Below are 18,404 nucleotides of genomic sequence, written 5' to 3' on the forward strand. Positions count from 1 at the left end.
TGTAGATTTGGTCCTAACTGCTCATCCCACTCAGTCCGTTCGTTGATCTCTGCTGCAAAAGCATGGAAGGTTTGTCACTGGACTCAGGAATAATTATAGTCCATTAACTACGAATTTATCGTTCCAATTCACCAGAATCTGGAAATCATTGACCTCATTGGTAATCATTGTCCTCTTTATCATGATAAGCAGGAACTTGATGAGGCTCTCCAAAGAGAGGTGCATTCTTGATTTTGTGTCGACACAGCTCTGAAGAACATCGGAATAAATGAGCGTGTCCCATACAATGCCCCTCTTATTCAATTCTCTTCTTGGATGGGAGGAGATCGTGATGGTACCTTACTTTTTTTTTTTCCAAAGATTAGCACACAAACTTATTTCTCGTTAAATCTTAATCTTAATTATCTTCAAAGTATTCATGTGGAATGGATTTAAAATATCTTCACCTCCTCCATGATGTTCTGCTATTTCTTTGTTTGTTTTTCTTTTTGAGTTTTGATTCTCAGGTTCATATGTATAATGTCCATTACAGGTAACCCTAGGGTAACCCCTGAAGTTACAAGGGATGTGTGTTTGCTGGCTAGAATGATGGCTGCTAATTTATACTTCTCTTAGATAGAAGATCTCATGTTTGAAGCATTAAAAGCATGATCCTTTTTGGCCAAGCTTCTGCGTCTGTTTTTTGGCCAACCCTTGTTCTGCCCTTTTTGGCCAACCCTTGTTCGAGCTGCTTAGCCCTCTGTTCAGTCCTCTACGCCGCGTGTTCGAGCCTCTGTTCAGCCTCTGTTCCGCAGCCTTTCAGCCACCGTTCCGCCATTGTCCGCCTCCATTCAGCCATCTCCGTCGCGATTTAAAGCTCCTCCCTTTCCCTCTACTGTTTGAATTTCAGAACTGCTCTATCCTAGGGTGATTTTTTTTCCTTCTTGTTCTTTCTTGTATTAATTATTCAGTTATTGTTTTTTTATTGTTGTTTTCATGGTTAGTATGTTGTCTAGTTCTTATTTTGTTGTTAGTTTACTGTAGTTTAAAATGTTAATTGTTCTTGTTATTTTGATTTTCAATTTTAATTGATCTTATTAACTTGTTAATTTGAACAGAGACGGAACGAGATCATATCTAAATACGGACTTGCCGAGGGATATTTCTTTGTATTTTGATCATTCCCTCTTGATGTGGCAGTTCTAGTGCAAGTGGGGTTTTTCCTTTTTTCTGGGATTTTAGACTCAAGTACCAGTGTGGAATGGGACGGCAAATATGATCCAAAATTTTTAGGCAGCTGATGTATTCCTGCTAGCATTCTCTCTCATAAGCAGGGCTAGCTATGAAAATGTTGCCAAGAAAGTAAGATTGGTATATACTTATTATTATTGTTGTTCTTTTTTCTCTCTACTCTGGACTAATTTTTTCTTTTCCTCCTTTTCCAGTGGATTCCTGAGTTGAGGCATTATGCTCCTGGTTTTCCAATTATTCTTGTTGGAACAAAATTTGGTTAGATTCTTGTTCTTTCTTTACCTTCTTGATGTTTGATGCCCTTGTTATCTACCTGATAACCTTTTGAAGTTTCATCTTATTATCATACTAATTGCTGTCTTTTACTCAATACTGTGTTTCTTTCATTATTAGAAAGTTGGGGAATAGATTTTGGATTCCAATGTCATTGCTGTTATTTTTTTTCCCTTTGATTGCTTGTTATTCAGTAGTGGTTTAGAGAAGGAAGTTCATCCTCGAAGGTTACCTAATTCATGACTTTAATCAAGAATTGATTCAGATATACCAAACCATTTCATGGAATGCTTTCTTAATTTTTCCCTTTACCTCCTTGTTTAACTAAAAGGCTAATGTAATGATTGTTTTAAAAACTAAATGGCTGTTGATAAATCTTGAAAAAACCTTGATTTATGAAGAGTATTAGGAAGTTTAAAGTGACAGAAGATTGCTACTACCTAACATGAGTAATTTGCCATGGTAGAGCTGGTGTTTCCATAAGTTCTTTTCTTATTGACTCGTTAGAATTTCTATTTCTGATAGTCAATAACAAAAGTAAAATTTCTATTCTGAAAATTTTGTCTCTGGTCTCAATTTTTCATATAATTTCTTTTGGAATTTGTTTTCTCTCATATATAGTGCTAACTTAATTATATGTATTTAATGCTTTCATTGTAAAGATGTCATTATTAACTTGCTTGGGCATTTCTTGACAACCAATATGCGACTTGTGTACATCTTCGGGATGATAAGCAGTTTTTTCTAGATCATCCTGGTGCAGCGCCTATCACCACAGTGCAGGTACTTCCTAGCTTTCATTGCTTCCATTACCAATATCCATTGCTATCGCTTTGTGTCTTATTTCATTATCTTTTAGCCTTCAGTTGGTGTTCATAAGAGAGATCATCTGCTTACTTTATACATTATTGATCTGATTTTCTCTCTTTGTTGAAGGGTGAGGAACTGAGAAAACTTATTGGTGCTCCAGTTTACATCGAATGTAGTTCAAAAACACAGCAGGTACATATATGTTCTCTGCATCTATAAAAGTTCCAAAGGTTAGATAATATCACGTCCCTAATGATATCTGCCTTTGAATACAGAATGTGAAGGCTATTTTTGATGCGGCCATCAAAGTAGTTCTCCAGCCTCCAAAGCAGAAGAAAAAGAAGAGAAAAGGTCAAAAAACCTGTTCCATATTGTGATCTTCTCAGTTCTAAATTGGTAGTTGGCAGAGGATGACATGACTGTAGCCATTTCTTGGTAGTCTTTGCCATTCTATATCTTTGCTGCATAACACATGATGGTGTTGGTGTTCCGGAAACATTACTGAACCAAATGTTCGGACGAGAGGGACAAGAATCCGAGGAGGGTATTAGTCTGCTCATCAGCAGAAAGTTGCTGAAGCTGATGAATGGAGACGTGCGGTATCTGAGGGATGCTAGCAAATCATCTTTCATCTTAACAGTTGAACTGGCTGCTTCCCAGAAATTGATTGCTTAAAGTTATAAGAAAATAAATACTTTGAGTTTTTGTACATCATAGAGACTGACATAGATTAGTTGAGACAAATTTTATACAGAAGGCTCTTTCTTTTCATTTTGAAGATTGTCCATTTTGGTTTCTTCCTTGTATCATTTCTTTAAAAGTGTAAAAATAGCACATGAATGAAAGAAAGTTATTACATCTCATTTGTTGACTAATTTATTTTTTATTGGCTTTATTAAATCTGAATCATCTTTTATATCTTTATACAGCAATTCAAAATTAAGTTCAACATTGTTTTGAAGAAATTCACTGAAGTTGATGATTCGTTTCATTTAATTTAGAATTTTGAATGGCGGTTGAAACTACAATTGTAACTCTGTTATGAACTCACAGTTTTCTTATATTAGAAGTGAAAAGAAGAGACATTCCATGTCATTATAAATAGTAACACAAGCTAGAGACATTCCATGATTGAGTGTCACGAACTTCAATTTTCACAGTGATTCTGGTTTTGCAGAGGGCTATGTTATAGAACTGCAAATTCATATCTTAACCTTTAACATCTCCATTTGAAAGAAAGAATTTCGTTTCCGATAAAAAAATTTTTGGGCTCATGACCTGGGTGTCATAGAAATAATGAATTAAATTGACAGAGATGCCTAATAGAGTAATAATAAAAGTGAAAAATATTTTACACAAACAAAACATGACCCCGAGGAAGAATGTCCATGGGATCAAGGTCTTGATCATTTTCCTGTGAAACATTGTGGCTTCTTAAGGCTATGTAAAACAAAGCAATGTTTCTCCGTCAATCCAATACAATACACCAGCTCGAAATTGAAATAACACCAGAGCTATCAGAAGCGTTCCCTTCGCTCAGAGTTCTCGCATTTAAGTTTAAAACATGATACAGGATAACACCAGCCACATTGTTAATCATGCTTCTTCCCCCAACGACTTGAAGAAGACGTGATAAGATATATAGTGAAGTGATAGCAGATAAATCTGAGCCCTGGGTAAAAGAACATATTGTTTGAATCAGCGCATCACGTGGAAATAAATCATGGATATAAATTCAAGTATAGCAACTAGCAAGATCAGCTGAAGCAGGCAATTACCAAGTGGGAAATTCCTAATATATCATGATATATATTCAAACATTCACAAGTTAGATATTTGTTTTATCAATTATTGTCAATTCATATCAAGTATTAACAGACTTTAACACTAGAGTTGATATAGCAATGATATACCACAACAGAGGGAAACAGTAATTAGAGTAAACTAATTAGCAGGAAATTCTCAGATCTCACATTATTATTCATTGAAGCTGGTAATGAGAATAGTACAGGAAACACAGGCCCATTCAGGAGATTCTCAGTAACCAATTGATTCAATCAAGGCTCATCAACACTAAGAATGTCTTTCAAGTAGTATAGTTCATCAACAATTTTATCAGATTCAAGAATCAATCAATTTCTTCTTTTTTAAGTGTCCATATCTCTGTTTGAATAAAGGGCAGTATCATTATAAATCAGAATCACTCGAGCATATATAAATTAATGAAAAATATCTAACAAATGATTATACCCTTTTTTCATGGAGAAAAGCATCTAAGGGAATACACATTTCTCGTAATCTACCAACCATGACAGAGAAGTAGTCTGAAACTGGTGGCGTCATTATAAATTTATAGACCATCTCATCACTAACTGTCAAACCAAGACCCAAAATACTGTAAATATAGCATTAAGGCATGCTTATAACTTAAAAGCAGATCGAGAGCAGTATACCATTGTAGATGTTGAGAGCTATTGTACGTACTACTGTCTGAATCATCTTTTCCTCATGATGAGCAAACCTTAGAGCCTCAGTGTACAAGGGAAAGGAAACTACAGCATCCTGTAGTTGAATAATGCATCAAAGAAGATCATGCTGAATTTTGCCAGAGAAAACAAGCAAATTTTCCACTTCCACCATGAATTTATGGTAATGATTACTTTCTCGTGCTTTGGTTTCAACAAATAACTAATACAAGATAGGAACTGCATATATTTTTAACCGATATCTTTCTCAACAAAAATGATATTACATTAGCTTTCTAAACGTGTGTAATTCAAAACTACTCTAGCATAGTAAATTCAACAAAAAAAGGATGAATTCATTATTCACTTGTCCTATTCAAAAGTGAGAAGACAATTATTTTAGCTCAATATACAGCAACAAACCATCATATTTACAAGTTTTGACCTACCCCATGTACATTCACAAGAAGGCAAAGTGTGTCTCTGTTTATTTTACCACTAACAGCCCTGAATGAAGAAATGAACCAAAAGTTAGTTTCTCCTTTTAGAATAAATATTAAAAGATAACAACAAACATAAAACCATGTGAAACAAAATATCAGAATCAGAAAATTTACACCCTTATGTGATTCACTAATAAAAGAAAGAGGAGAGAAAATTTAGAACAGAAAAACTTGCAACACAACCTTAGAAAAGACATATAGTATGGAGCCAAGTCTCCCCCATCAAGTTCATACGGATGCAAAATAATGCTATTAATATAACCATTGCTGAAACAATAGTCTGCAAGATGCAAAGTCAGCACAATATATTGGATTAAGTACCAGTATGAAGCCTAAGACATACCAGTAGATAATATAAAAGTACCAACAGACCATCTGGATTCTGTGTGCCATATTTGACAACATTTCCGCATAGCATAAGATCTCGTGCATCACACTATTGATGGGTCTAAAGATCTTCAATTAAAAAAATTAAAGTTTTCAACTCAAATAACTATTTCATGCCTAACAATCTATGAAAAATAGGTAAAACTCTAAAGTCTAATGACCTTAGCCTGAAACATCAAGAAATACTAACAGTCTTACAAATTGCATGTTCATTATCCATGTTTTGAATCATTATGCTGAGATACTGAAGTAACGGTGCCTCAATTCTTGAATTTTCACTGATATCAAGCATTCAAACGAATTCCGCAACCACTTGGCAATCCATGAAACATCTGAACCATTTAATCAAATACAAAATTCAAAATTTTCAAGATAATACTAACAAGATCATAAGCAACGAGATTTTCCCAACAAGATCTTACTCAAGAATGGATGGATCATGTTTATCACCATAAGTAATTATCTCCACAACAGACTGCAATAAATCCAGCACTAATTCCTGCATAAAACAGCATGCATAATCACAAGATGCTTTTTGTTCAATGAAAAAAAATACCACAATGCGAATAAAATTGACTTGTGTTACCCTGTTACGCATGTTCACAACTTTGATCTGCTTCAGTTCATCAATTACGGATCTGTAACCGGAAAATCATCAACAGCAATATTTATAATAAACAAGTTAAAGTTCCATAAACAACAAAAGCATCATAAGGCACTACAGAAACTTAATTTCCACAGCAAACTTCACGAAAAGATCAGGTCACTACCAAAAAGAAAGATCATCAAAAATCTCAAAACAGACTCTTTAATCCTGTATAATAGCATTAATAAAAACAAGTTCTAATTCCGGTAACAAGAGTCCCATAAAGCACCAATGAAACTCAAATTATACAATCAAATTCATGAATAATCAAGTCACTACCTAAGAAGACCATCAGAATCTCATATCAAACCTTATCAAAGCAAATCCAGGACAATGTAATATATAAGAAACAAGTTCAAGCTCTGGAAAGTGGAAACAACTAAAGCCCTGTAATGCACAACAGAAACTCAATTTTCACTCTAAAACGCACAAGTGAACAACCAAGTCACAACTACACTACTAAAGGATCAGCAAAATATCAAAACGAACCTTAGCAAATCCATAACAATATCATTGATAAGAAATAAGTTCGAGGGATATGATGCATGGCTTCGGGTACATACTGACCGTCGAAGTCTAAGGTTTTTTTCTTGGTTGAGCTTCTGCTCTCTGAACTCGAAGGAAGAAAACTGGAATGGAGATGGGTTTTTCTACTGAGTAGTCTGAGAAGAGGGGGGCAGAATCGTGACGGAGACAGAGGCCAGGCGACGAACACAACTCAGAAGACGGTGGTGGGTTGGAAGAATCTGCGACGACCAGACGAAGACGATGGTGGCTGAGCGCCCGACCGACGGCGGCAGGAGCGCGATGGAGCAGATGAATACCAGGAACTGACGCGCCGAGGTCGAGGAAGAAGAAGCTGCGATTCTTGAAGGAGAAAGAAGCACGGACGACCAGACGACGATGGTAGTGCCTGAGAGCGACGGACGGCGGCAGTCCTTGCGGCGGTGGTGGAGAAGTTAGGGTTTAGGGGAGAAGCTGTTAAGATAGGGGTATTCAAAGGGTATTTTTGTCTAATCAAATAAAGGAAGGATGTTTAAGTCTTTTCATTAAAATTAAATAAAATTTATTTTTTATTTTTATTTAATTAAAAGGGTGTTTTAGTAAAAGTGGTGATATATTATATATTTAAAAAAGAAAAAATTAAATGCTGATGTGGAAAATAAATTCCACTTGTTTTATTATTATTTGTCCACGTTTTAAACATATCGGTACGTATTAATTTATCATTGTACCGTAGCAATCACCAAATATCTATTATATAAATTGACAATTTGTGTTCAATATCCTAAAGCAAATTAAAGAAGTTGAAAAAATGGAACAAGCAAAGAACAAGCATCACCAAACACGAGTTTTCATCTTGTTCTTGATTATCATATTATATTTAACAAGCACATCAGGATCATCATCACCGGAGACATCACAAAATAGAAAGCATCACTTTGTTCTAGTGCATGGAGCGTGCCACGGAGCATGGTCATGGTACAAGGTTATTACACTTCTAAAATCATGGGGTCACAATGTAACTGCCTTAGACTTGGCAGCTTCAGGAGTGAACCAAAAGCAGGCTTTGGAGCTTAATTCAATTTCTGAGTACTTTGAACCTCTGACTGAGTTCATGAATTCATTAGTGGGTGAAGGTGAAAGAGTGGTTCTTGTTGGTCATAGCCTTGGTGGCTTGGCCATAACCTATGCCATGGAGCATTTTCCTCACAAAATTTCTGTAGCAGTCTTTGTTACTGCTTTCATGCCTGGTCCAACACTCAACGTATCCGTTGTCTATCAAATGGTAAAGCTATTCTTCTTTGTCTTTGTTGTTTAAGTAAGCTACCTCAAAAGAAGTTAGGTGAATACTTCAATCAACATGTCTTTACATAAAGATTATATATATTGTGAATTATTAGACGGATTGATATATTTGACTGAATTATTTAAGAATTCACAATGTGATCTTTATGTAAAAACATAATTATTGAAATATCCACAATAAAATTACTGATGTTAGAAAGTAGGGCTGGCACTGGCAGCAGCCGATCTAAAGGGGTTGACAACTTAAGCTGCAACGAGTAAGATTGACATGAAATAGGTAGTTCTATTTTTTTTTTTCTTTTACAAAATATTTTTGTTGAACATTTTATATCTAAAACAAACAGAAAAAAAAAAAGATAAAAGAGACAAGACAAAATTCAGTGTTTGTTAAGGTGGAAACTCAGGTGCAGTTAACTTCACGTGAAGTTGATATCTCAGAGTCATTTTTATCTAACGACTCTGAGATATCAATTTCACATGAAGTCGACTTCACCTGAGTTTTCACTGTTTGTTAAGCCATTAGTTTAATATAAAACGAAAAGATATTTAACTAATATTCCTTTTGTCAAAAATTTAGGATTGTGATTGAATAATACCTTATTGGAGAGCTATATCTAATAGGAATATTTTATTTAAATCAAGCATTCCCATCATAGTTCCATGATAATTTTTAATAAATTTGATGTGATAATTATTATAATACAAGTGTAGTTACTCGTGTCATCATGCACGCGAGAATATTAAAATTATAATTTTAAATTATTTTTTTAAAATTAATTTAAATTATAATAATTTGATTAAAAAAAGTAACATGTTATGCATTATTTATTTTTTTAATTTAATCTTAATTGGATTAACTCTAAAATAGTTATTAATCAGATTTAATTAATAATCTACTTTTTTCAATAAATCACACATATATACTAAATGTGATCATAAATAATATAGTAATAGTTAAATCCACCAACAAATATATTGGCTATTATCACACTATAAAACAAATTAAATATAAAGGTTATAAGCACTTATAAATCTATAAAATCGTGCTATCTTTGATTCGTGCAATGGTTTACTTATTAAATAAACTTTAAATATAAACCAAAAATGTTTATAAAATGGATCTAGCATCACTTGAAAGAATCATGAAAATAATCAACTTACCTTATCATCAATGAGAACCATTTCAATGTAAATCGTCTTGTTCTTGTCAAATTTGGATGGGACCTTCCATAACCTTATAATTTTTGCCTTTATTTTTTAAACTTTTTCATTACATAATTTACCATAGGTAACATTGTTGATAAAATCGTAGTTAGTAGCCTTTAGGTATGAAAAATAATAAACAGAAGAAAATTTATGTCTGAGGTACGAATTTTTTAGATGATAAATAATTGTAACAATTCATTATTACTCCTTATATATATATATATAGGAAGCATACATAAATTGTCATATTTTTTATTATATTATACAACTTAAAATTATAGTATCATGTTATTATTAATTCTAGATACTTGCTATAATTATATTAAATTTAATTATGATTCTAAATAAATAAAATAGATAATATTCAATATTTTTTTATTTTTTATATTTAATATTTACTGTAAATATAAAAAGTAAAATTAAATAATGAAAAAATATGAGCAGAAAATAAAATATATTAATTAAAATTTAATTTGTTATCTAATTAATCTTGTGTTTATACGATATAACTTTACGAAAATATTATGAATTACAACCTTATTTATTCTACAAAGAAAATACTATATGTAGCCTTTAACAGTACAAAAATAATTATAAGAATTACTTATTTATACCCTAATTTTTTTTAAATATATTTTACCTTTTTAAAATATAATGCATGTACCATGTAGACTTTATTATTATTATTATTATTATTATTATTATTATTATTATTATTATTATAATGAAGATATTTTTTAAATTAATATAATCATGCATTATTCATGAGCTAATTGTAATATAATTAGAATAAATTTATTTAAAAAAATGTTCATGTGTAATTTTCAAAAATTATAATAATTTTTTTATTTATATATACATATATATTAATTTTGTTAAATAATTCTCTCTCTCTTTATATATATTATGGTAATTTTTTTTAATATATATAAATATACATAAATAAAAAAATATATGAATTATATTTTGTTAAACTCCATGTTACCGGTTATTAAAAATATTTAAATCACATATATTAATTTATTTTTGTTATAATTATTTCGTTTTATATATATGATTTTTTTATTCTACAATCGTACAATAATTTTTTATTTTTTATATCCATATATATTCCTCAATTTTGGCCCCATTCATACGCATATTAACAGTTTTTTTTTAATAGTGATGTTTTAATTTTTTGTTTTCTTTTTTTTCACGTATTTTTCCTTTTTTAAATATATTTTTTTAATAATTACATTACTAATATGAAATATAAAATGAGAAAAAAAGGTGATACATATATCTAAGAAAAAAAATAAACTTAAAAATCAGAAAAAAAAAGAAAAATTTTATATTAAAAAATATAAAAATAATATATTCAAAAAGAATAGTCGTAATATATAAATTGAGTCAGCAATTTAAATTTCTCTAAAACTAATTTAATCAAATACCAATATTAGGAATAAATTACTTAAATAATATTTAATCTATTCTAATCCTTAGACGCATATAGATTAGAGTCATTCTCGTAACGACATCTAATTGAAACAACATCGTAAGTTCGAACATTTAGAATCCATGCAAATTCAGACCATTATTCCCTTGTTCTTTGAAAACCTTCTGTATCCCTGATAGAGTTGAATCGCAATTCCTTTTATAGAAAAAGAGTTATGGAGGTGGATTTGATGTGTGGGAGACTAAAATTTGGAAGCCACTATTTATATTTGAGTGTGACACCCAATAATCCTAAAGGCCAAATAAAATAGTACCTCTGGTTTTATTCTCATTTAATTCTAAATCAAAAGTAATAATGACTTATTTAATTCAGCATTTATGATAATAAATGAGATGATCATTATATAAGTCATTTAATGTAAAATAACTTAATTTGCGATTAGAATTATTATATGTATTACTCATAAAAAGATTAGAAAATAATAATTTCGTTATAAAATAATCATTCAATTTGAATTATAATTAATTTTTTTTATCAAAGATAGGAGACTCGAACCCGCAACCTCTTAATTGAGTATGGGGAGACTATGCCATTTGAGCTATTACTCATTGGCGAATTATAATTAATTGATTGATAGAAATTATAACAAATTGTATGATATTTAAATAATTAACTAAATCAATTAGTTGATGTAATTATAAAATTATAATAAATTAAATTTAACGAGTTAAAAGAAAAAAATTGAAAAATTCTATAAAAAAATATGAGATGACAGTTTTATCATTAAGTGCAGAAATTTAATTTTTATATAATAGAATTGATATTTACATATTATTTTGTTAAACACATACTAAAAAAACACACTAAACAAAATAAAAGCATCAATAATAAAATATAACCTAAAAAATCACTTAAATTAAAAAAGAATCTGTGATAAATTATAATAAATCTATATATGAGAAATAAAAGTAAAATAAATAATTAAAAATAAAGTAAAAAGAGCCGTTTAAAAAAGTAAAAGAAGATAAAAAAAAAGATGTGTGGAGTAGATAAAAAATATATTACAATAGAAGATTAATATAATTAATTAATACAAAGGATGAAAGAGAAAAATCAAAATACAATCTTATTAAAAAAATTTCAAAAAAAATATTTTAAAGAAGAACCTATTAATCAATTTTTATAAAAATATAAAAATTTTAAATTATCTTTAAATAAAATAATAATACCCTTAAGAATTATTAATCAAAATAAATAAAAAAACTAATATAAAACAAAATCTAGAAAAATATCAGCAAAATTAAGATAAAAAACAAAAATAAAAATTACAAATATTTTACTTTAAATACAAAAGAGTGAGAATTAGAAAAGGGATATATAAAATAATAAGATAATAAATTAAATTAGTTGAATTCATTTATTTCATTGCTTTATATATTATTTATTAAATAATTTAATATTTATCTCGATCAAATTAAATAATAAATTAATTATAATTAATTTAGTTTAATGAATCAAACAAAATTTAAAATAATTTGATATTTATTCTAATTAAATCAAATATTTGAAGTTATGATTAATGTAATTTAATGAATCAAATAAAATATTAAATGATGAAATATTTATCCTAATCAAATCAAATTATATAATTGATTAGTTATAATTAATACAATTGAATGAATCAAACATATTAAATTAAAAAATAATTTAGTTAATTTGTGTTTTAAGAACACATTTTAAAAATATTTATTTTTCGACAACTTTTATAAAATATTTTTTATAATATTTTTAACCTATGGTCTAAAGGCACAGTTATAATAACCTGTTAAAAACTACTTAATTAGTTAATATAAATAATTAGTATAATTGATTTAGTTCAATAAATTAAAAGAAATAAATGTGAAAGAAAGAGATAAAGGGAAAGTGAAATGATAAAAACGTGTAGCCATTAAAAAGCAATAAAAAAAGTCCTTTTTAGTTTTTTATTTATTAATTATTAATTTATTATAATTAATTTCATAACATTTATTATACATTATTCTTCTTACAAATTAATACAATCAATTAATTGATATCAAATATCAATAATTAAAAATGCTCGTGTCAATTTTTTGTTAAAGTAGAATAAAATAAAATTCATAAATTGAGTAGATATAAATTTAAAAATTATAAAATTTTATTAACAAATCAAATAAATTAGTACCATAAAACTAAATTTAATGTCTATTTTAAAAATAATTACTGACCTTTTATTCTTTTAATTATTAATAATTTAAATAAAGTAATACCCTATAACTTATTTTGTTATCTATTTTAAGTAATTATTAACATTCTATTTTTCTAATTATTTGCTTGTCTTATTTATCATTTATGCTTTCAATCAATTATATTAATAAACAAATAAACTAAATTAACTCCGGTTATACTTGAACTATTCAACAATTTAACATAATCTCTTTAATTTGGAATTAACTACTAACAATAGAAAATAAAAAATTTAGAGTAATTTAATATTATGAATATTAATTATTATTGTGAAATAACCTAAAATCATAATCCAATTTATTTTTAAAGAAATAATCAAGTATTATTGTTAATTATGAAATAACATAAAATCATAATGCATTTTACTTTTAAAGAAACAATCATCCATTGATATCTATAAATAGAAACTATCGTCAAAATATTTTGATTAAAAATATGAGGAGTTAATTACTATTCATTTTTAACAATATATAGATTATATCAAAAAAGTAAAAATATAATTATCCACATTTATACCATTAGAAGAATTACTATCATATATACAATTTTATAAAAAAAAGAACAAAATTGCTTATATAGTAAATTTAAAAAATAAATATCGTTAAGTAATTATGTTTTTTTAATAAATAATAAAAAATTAAATATCATAAACTATATTCTTTTAAAAGTAACCCTTTTAAATTGTTATGTTTGATATGGTCTATTTGTATATCATTTAAATTGATATTATTTTTAATTATAATAATCATTTATTCTTAATAATTATTGTTAGAATTTAATAATTTTTCATGCCTTACAATAATTATCTATAAAAAAACATATATATCCTGAAAAAATTATTAAATAAATTTGTTTTTTTGCTTTATTTTCACATTAAAAATTTTTTTGTCCTGTCTTTTTTAATTGTTATTATGTTATTAGAATTGTTAAATAATATTAAAAAATTTTTAAAAATAGAAATAGCGATGACACCTTGAATAATTAATTCAATAGAATTAAATTTAAACAAATAAGATGATTCAATCAATTATACAAATAATGACATATTTATAAATATTAATAATGAAAATAGTCTCACTATAATTATATGAAAAAAGTAAAAAACAACTAATTACATAATTGCATAATTTTCAAAATTCTATATAGTTGAATCTAATGGACAAATAAAAAAATATCTATATGATAATGTCCTAATATTTTAGCATACTATAAATCATATTATAAATTTATATATCATATTATAATTTTAAGTCAACTATTTAAACACATTATAACATAAACCATCTAAAAAGATACACAAAATTAACAAATATTACACGAGTCACAACATACATTCTAAATTGTTACGATATTTCAAATAAAAAAGAGCATCAATACAGAAAAATCAATGAATATAACTAAAATAAAGAGCAACAAAGAGACGCACAAAAAAAATACTAAAGAGAATCAATAAAAATATTAACATATAAACCACATACACAAATAATATATATATTAATTATGAATCACAAAAACAAGACAATATATATATATATATATATATATATATATATATATATATATATATATATATATATATGATTTGAAGTACACATGACAAAATAGAATATTACAAAATAAAATTATAGTAAAATTATTTAAAAATAACATAAAAATGGCACATCTTTTTTATTAATCAGAAGCTAAAAGAAAAAAAATATGTGCCTAATAATAAGAAATTAAAATAAACAAAAATATAAAAAAATATAAAATAAGTGAAATGTATAAATAAAGATAAAAAAATTAAATAAATTATAAAAATTGTACCTTAAACATGAGAGAGATAGAGAGAAGGAGGGAGAGAGGAAGATAAATAAAGATAAAAGAAAGAAAAATTAAATAATTACAAAAATTATATCCTAAACATAAGAGAGAAAGAGAGGAAGGGAGGGAGAGAGAAAAGAGAGTGAATGAATAAAAAATATTTGATCTTGTATAAATAGATGGTATTAAAAAAATAAACTAATTAAATTAATTCACATATTTTGTTATCATATTTATTATTTATTAAATAATTTGATATTTACTCCAATCAAATCAAATAATTAATATAATTAACCAAATTAATTAATTGATGTAATTAATTATAATTAATCAATTCATATAAATTATAATAAATAGTGAGATTTGAATGTTTAATCAAATTAATTAATTGATATAATTAATTAATTATAATTGATTTGCTTTAACAAATTAAATGAAATAGATCAAGAAACACCTCAAGAGCGTGTCATATCAGTTCCATCATTAAGTGTAAAAATTTAATTTTATATAATAGAATAGATAGATAATAAAGATATTTTCTGAAATTAGTATATTTATATATTATTCATTAAAGATTAATTATAATATTGTAATATAATTATAATAAAGATATTTTTCTAAAATAAATTTATTTAGAGAAATATAAATTGGTTATTAATAATCGGTGCCATTATCATATAATTATATATTATATTATTATTATCATTATTATTATGAATATAATTAAAATGATTAAAAATATTTTAGATTGATAATTGATAAGTAGTTTAATAACATATTAAATATTGATTTTATATAACTATATATATAATAAAGATATTTTTTAAATTAGTATAATTATATATTATTAATTAAATGCTAATTATAGTATAATTATAATAAAGATATTTTTATAAAATAAATTTATAAGAGAAAATAGTGTATTTATTTTAAAAAAAAATAAATTTATAAAAAATTAACACCTCACTTTTATTAAATAAAAAAAAACTTAATTTTAATATATTAAGTAGATATCATCCTAACATCAAGAACTAGATATAGAGTGAAATTACATGTGGTTCCACTTCATTTGAATAAAATTGTGTTCGATGACTAATTCAATCCTCAAAATTAGGTAAAGAGGTGATAATTATTGCACACTTATATATTGATGAATGTGGAATTTCTAATATACTTTAATTCATAAATCATATTATGTAATTTAGATTCAAGAAGATGCCTAGTTATTCCTTCATAAATTGAAGCTACTTATATAGATTTAAGTTGAAAGCTAAATCTCTATGTATATGTATTTTCAAAAGTTTCTTTTATTTATATGCTATTTATTAGAAAATTTTTAAAATCCTGGTAACTTGTTAGGATTTATCCATAAATGAAAAAGACGCAAATGTCAAATCTCTTACGAAAGAAGTAATGCCTAAATATGCATTTCATTTTTATTTTAAATATGTGATAAGAAAAATAACAAATTCTAAGTGTAAAAGTCCACCTAAAATATATAGGGTAAACCAATGTTTTTATTAATTAATTTGGGTTGGTCGAGTGGTAAGTTCACTCATCCATTTAAGTAAATGTCAAAAGTTCGAATTTCCCTTTATACATGCAACAATCTAGACCAACAATAGATCTTTAAATAGAATTTAAATCTGCAATGGATTAGTCATTAACCTATTAGACTAGAGATACCATAAACAAAAAAAAAATTAATTTTTTTATTCCTTATATTTGTTCTAAATCTCATGTTTGTCTTTAATTTTTTTTTTTGTTTATCCTATTTACATTCCAAAGAGAGTTCCTAATATGGAGACAGAAAAAAAAAAACATGAACATAGTGATTTAAAATGCAAGGGTAATAAAAAATAAAACGTACATACTAAAAATAAGCATCGAATTAATTATTATATATATTTTAATTAATTTTTAGTATATATTTTATATTTCAACATATATTATATACGATAGTTGATTTAATGGCTAATTTGTGAGTAAAAGATAAAAATAGGACAAGCATATATCGGTATCCTTAAAGATAAAACTATGATAAAAAAAGAAGTTTAGGACAAATTTGAGAATTAAACTAAATATTAGGAAGAGAAAAATACTTACTTATTACATAGTTTGATTCTTTATAATTTAATTCTCTTATTTTTTGTTCTGACGGTTGGTATCTTTATTTTTTATAAAGGCATTGAGCAAATTAGAACCTATGCAAGATAATGTATTTACTTTTGATGATGGCCCGAACAATCCGCCCACAACATTTGTATTTGGACCGCTCTTTCTCCGATCTCGATTGTATCAGCTCAGTCCGAAGCAGGTTACTTACCAAACTTTAAAATCTCTTGTTATTTGTTAAACTAGTAGTATACCCCGTGCATTCGCACGGTCTTAAATATGATTTTTTTATTAAATTTAATTATATATGTATAACTCTAAATGGTTATGTATATAAAATATATAAAAACATTTAATTTAGTGTAATGAAAATATTTAAATTATAGAGATAATAACATTAAAATTTTAAATACATTCAACAATTTAGTTTAAAATTTTGGTATTAACACAATCAATTTCTAAATATATTTATATAATAACTCATTTAAAATATAATCAACTAAAATACATATTAATCAAAACAAAATATTTCATACAAAGTTCACCAATATCTTAATATAAATATAATAGTTTCAATCACATGAGGGATAACGAAAATACATATTAATTCATCTTGGAGAATTTTACTCTAAATTCACAAAATCAAGACAAAATCCAAAAAGAACAAAATACAACTGAAAACATATTTCTATTTTAATGCATTGAGGTCGGATCAGATTGATGTTGCATGCATATTTTAAATGCATTTTGAAGTTCATGTTCAGCTACATCATAAGAAGACGAATCTGGTAAAGCCATGCTGCTAGCACAATCTACTTCCTCATCCAACAAAGAATCATCCATCTATACAAAAATAAATATCAAATGCTAATAAGTACAAATATATAATAAAGTTAAACTAATAGTAATCATTTTTTAAAATTCAATTCCAATTCTTAAAATAAAATTATGAAAAATAGTTGTACATCGTAAGAATAGAATTACAATTAAGACACCTTTTTTTCCATGTTAACAGTTGCTTCTGATAGACAGCCAATATCCATGAAGTATTCCTACAACCATAAAATAAAGAATTTTGAAACTTATAATTACTAATTAAAAGATGAAAGTAATAAAAAATATTAACTTCTAAAAAGAATCAATAATTTAAACTTATCATACTTTGGTATCCACCACTTGATATAATTTTTGAAAATCATCCATTGTCAGCAAACGTGAGGATGAGCTCTCAGCTTTTTCATTTTTAGTAATACTATCAGGGAACTTATTCTGAATCAAACCTCTCTGAAAATGGACACATTTGAAAATTTTAAAATTTTAAAATAAACTAAATATTTAACCAAATTAAATATAAATAAAAATAGCAACATAACTAAAGCATATATAATACAAAGATTTATATTCGAAAATATTACATCGATCACCTTTTTATCATGCATGGAAGCAGCAGCTTCAAA

The 18,404-nt window shown here is 26.7% G+C and overlaps 2 protein-coding genes and 1 long non-coding RNA gene across 7 annotated transcripts in view; 2 read left to right on the top strand and 1 right to left on the bottom strand.

The window, feature by feature from the left end:
* The first annotated feature begins 235 nt into the window (after positions 1-235).
* Positions 236-1,456, top strand: LOC112718221 (uncharacterized). Its single transcript, XR_003160698.2, has 3 exons — positions 236-334; positions 533-1,341; positions 1,425-1,456. It is a non-coding gene; the product is annotated as an uncharacterized lncRNA (long non-coding RNA).
* Positions 1,457-3,596: 2,140 nt separating this feature from the next.
* On the bottom strand, positions 3,597-7,333 carry LOC112717481 (protein TRANSPARENT TESTA 9). Of its 5 annotated transcripts, none has more exons than XM_072204759.1 (9): positions 6,882-7,333; positions 6,255-6,306; positions 6,091-6,167; positions 5,867-6,000; positions 5,465-5,561; positions 5,228-5,285; positions 4,767-4,875; positions 4,564-4,685; positions 3,597-3,985 (listed from the first exon to the last, which is right to left on the bottom strand). In XM_072204759.1, the coding sequence occupies exons 4-9, from the start codon at positions 5,958-5,960 to the stop codon at positions 3,782-3,784; spliced, it is 684 nt and encodes a 227-aa protein (XP_072060860.1). In that variant the 5' UTR covers positions 5,961-6,000; positions 6,091-6,167; positions 6,255-6,306; positions 6,882-7,333; the 3' UTR covers positions 3,597-3,781. The 5 variants fall into 5 exon arrangements, with proteins under 5 accessions (XP_072060860.1, XP_072060862.1, XP_072060861.1 ...); XM_072204761.1 differs by having other exon boundaries at positions 5,654-6,000; XM_072204760.1 differs by having other exon boundaries at positions 6,804-7,270.
* Positions 7,334-7,621: 288 nt separating this feature from the next.
* The window catches only part of LOC112717482 (methyl jasmonate esterase 1-like), a 31,219-nt gene continuing 20,436 nt past the window's right edge, over positions 7,622-18,404 (top strand). The window contains exons 1-2 of the mRNA XM_025769496.3: positions 7,622-8,103; positions 17,018-17,149. Coding sequence (XP_025625281.1) covers positions 7,630-8,103; positions 17,018-17,149 — 606 coding nt within the window. The 5' untranslated portion in view covers positions 7,622-7,629. The remainder of the gene's footprint in view (positions 8,104-17,017; positions 17,150-18,404) is intronic.

The sequence above is a fragment of the Arachis hypogaea genome, chromosome 10, assembly GCF_003086295.3.
Source record: "Arachis hypogaea cultivar Tifrunner chromosome 10, arahy.Tifrunner.gnm2.J5K5, whole genome shotgun sequence".
NCBI classification, from domain to species: Eukaryota; Viridiplantae; Streptophyta; class Magnoliopsida; order Fabales; family Fabaceae; genus Arachis; species Arachis hypogaea.

Coding starts and splice junctions, on each gene's coding strand:
- LOC112717481 (XM_072204759.1), bottom strand. CDS start 5,960: ATGCTTGATATCAGTGAAAATTCAAGAATTGAGGCACCGTTACTTCAG. Junction 4,876..5,227: donor TTCTTGTGAATGTACATGGG/GTAGGTCAAAAC, acceptor ATTCAACTACAG/GATGCTGTAGTTTCCTTTCC. Junction 3,986..4,563: donor CTTTTCTCCATGAAAAAAGG/GTATAATCATTT, acceptor TCTTTTACCCAG/GGCTCAGATTTATCTGCTAT.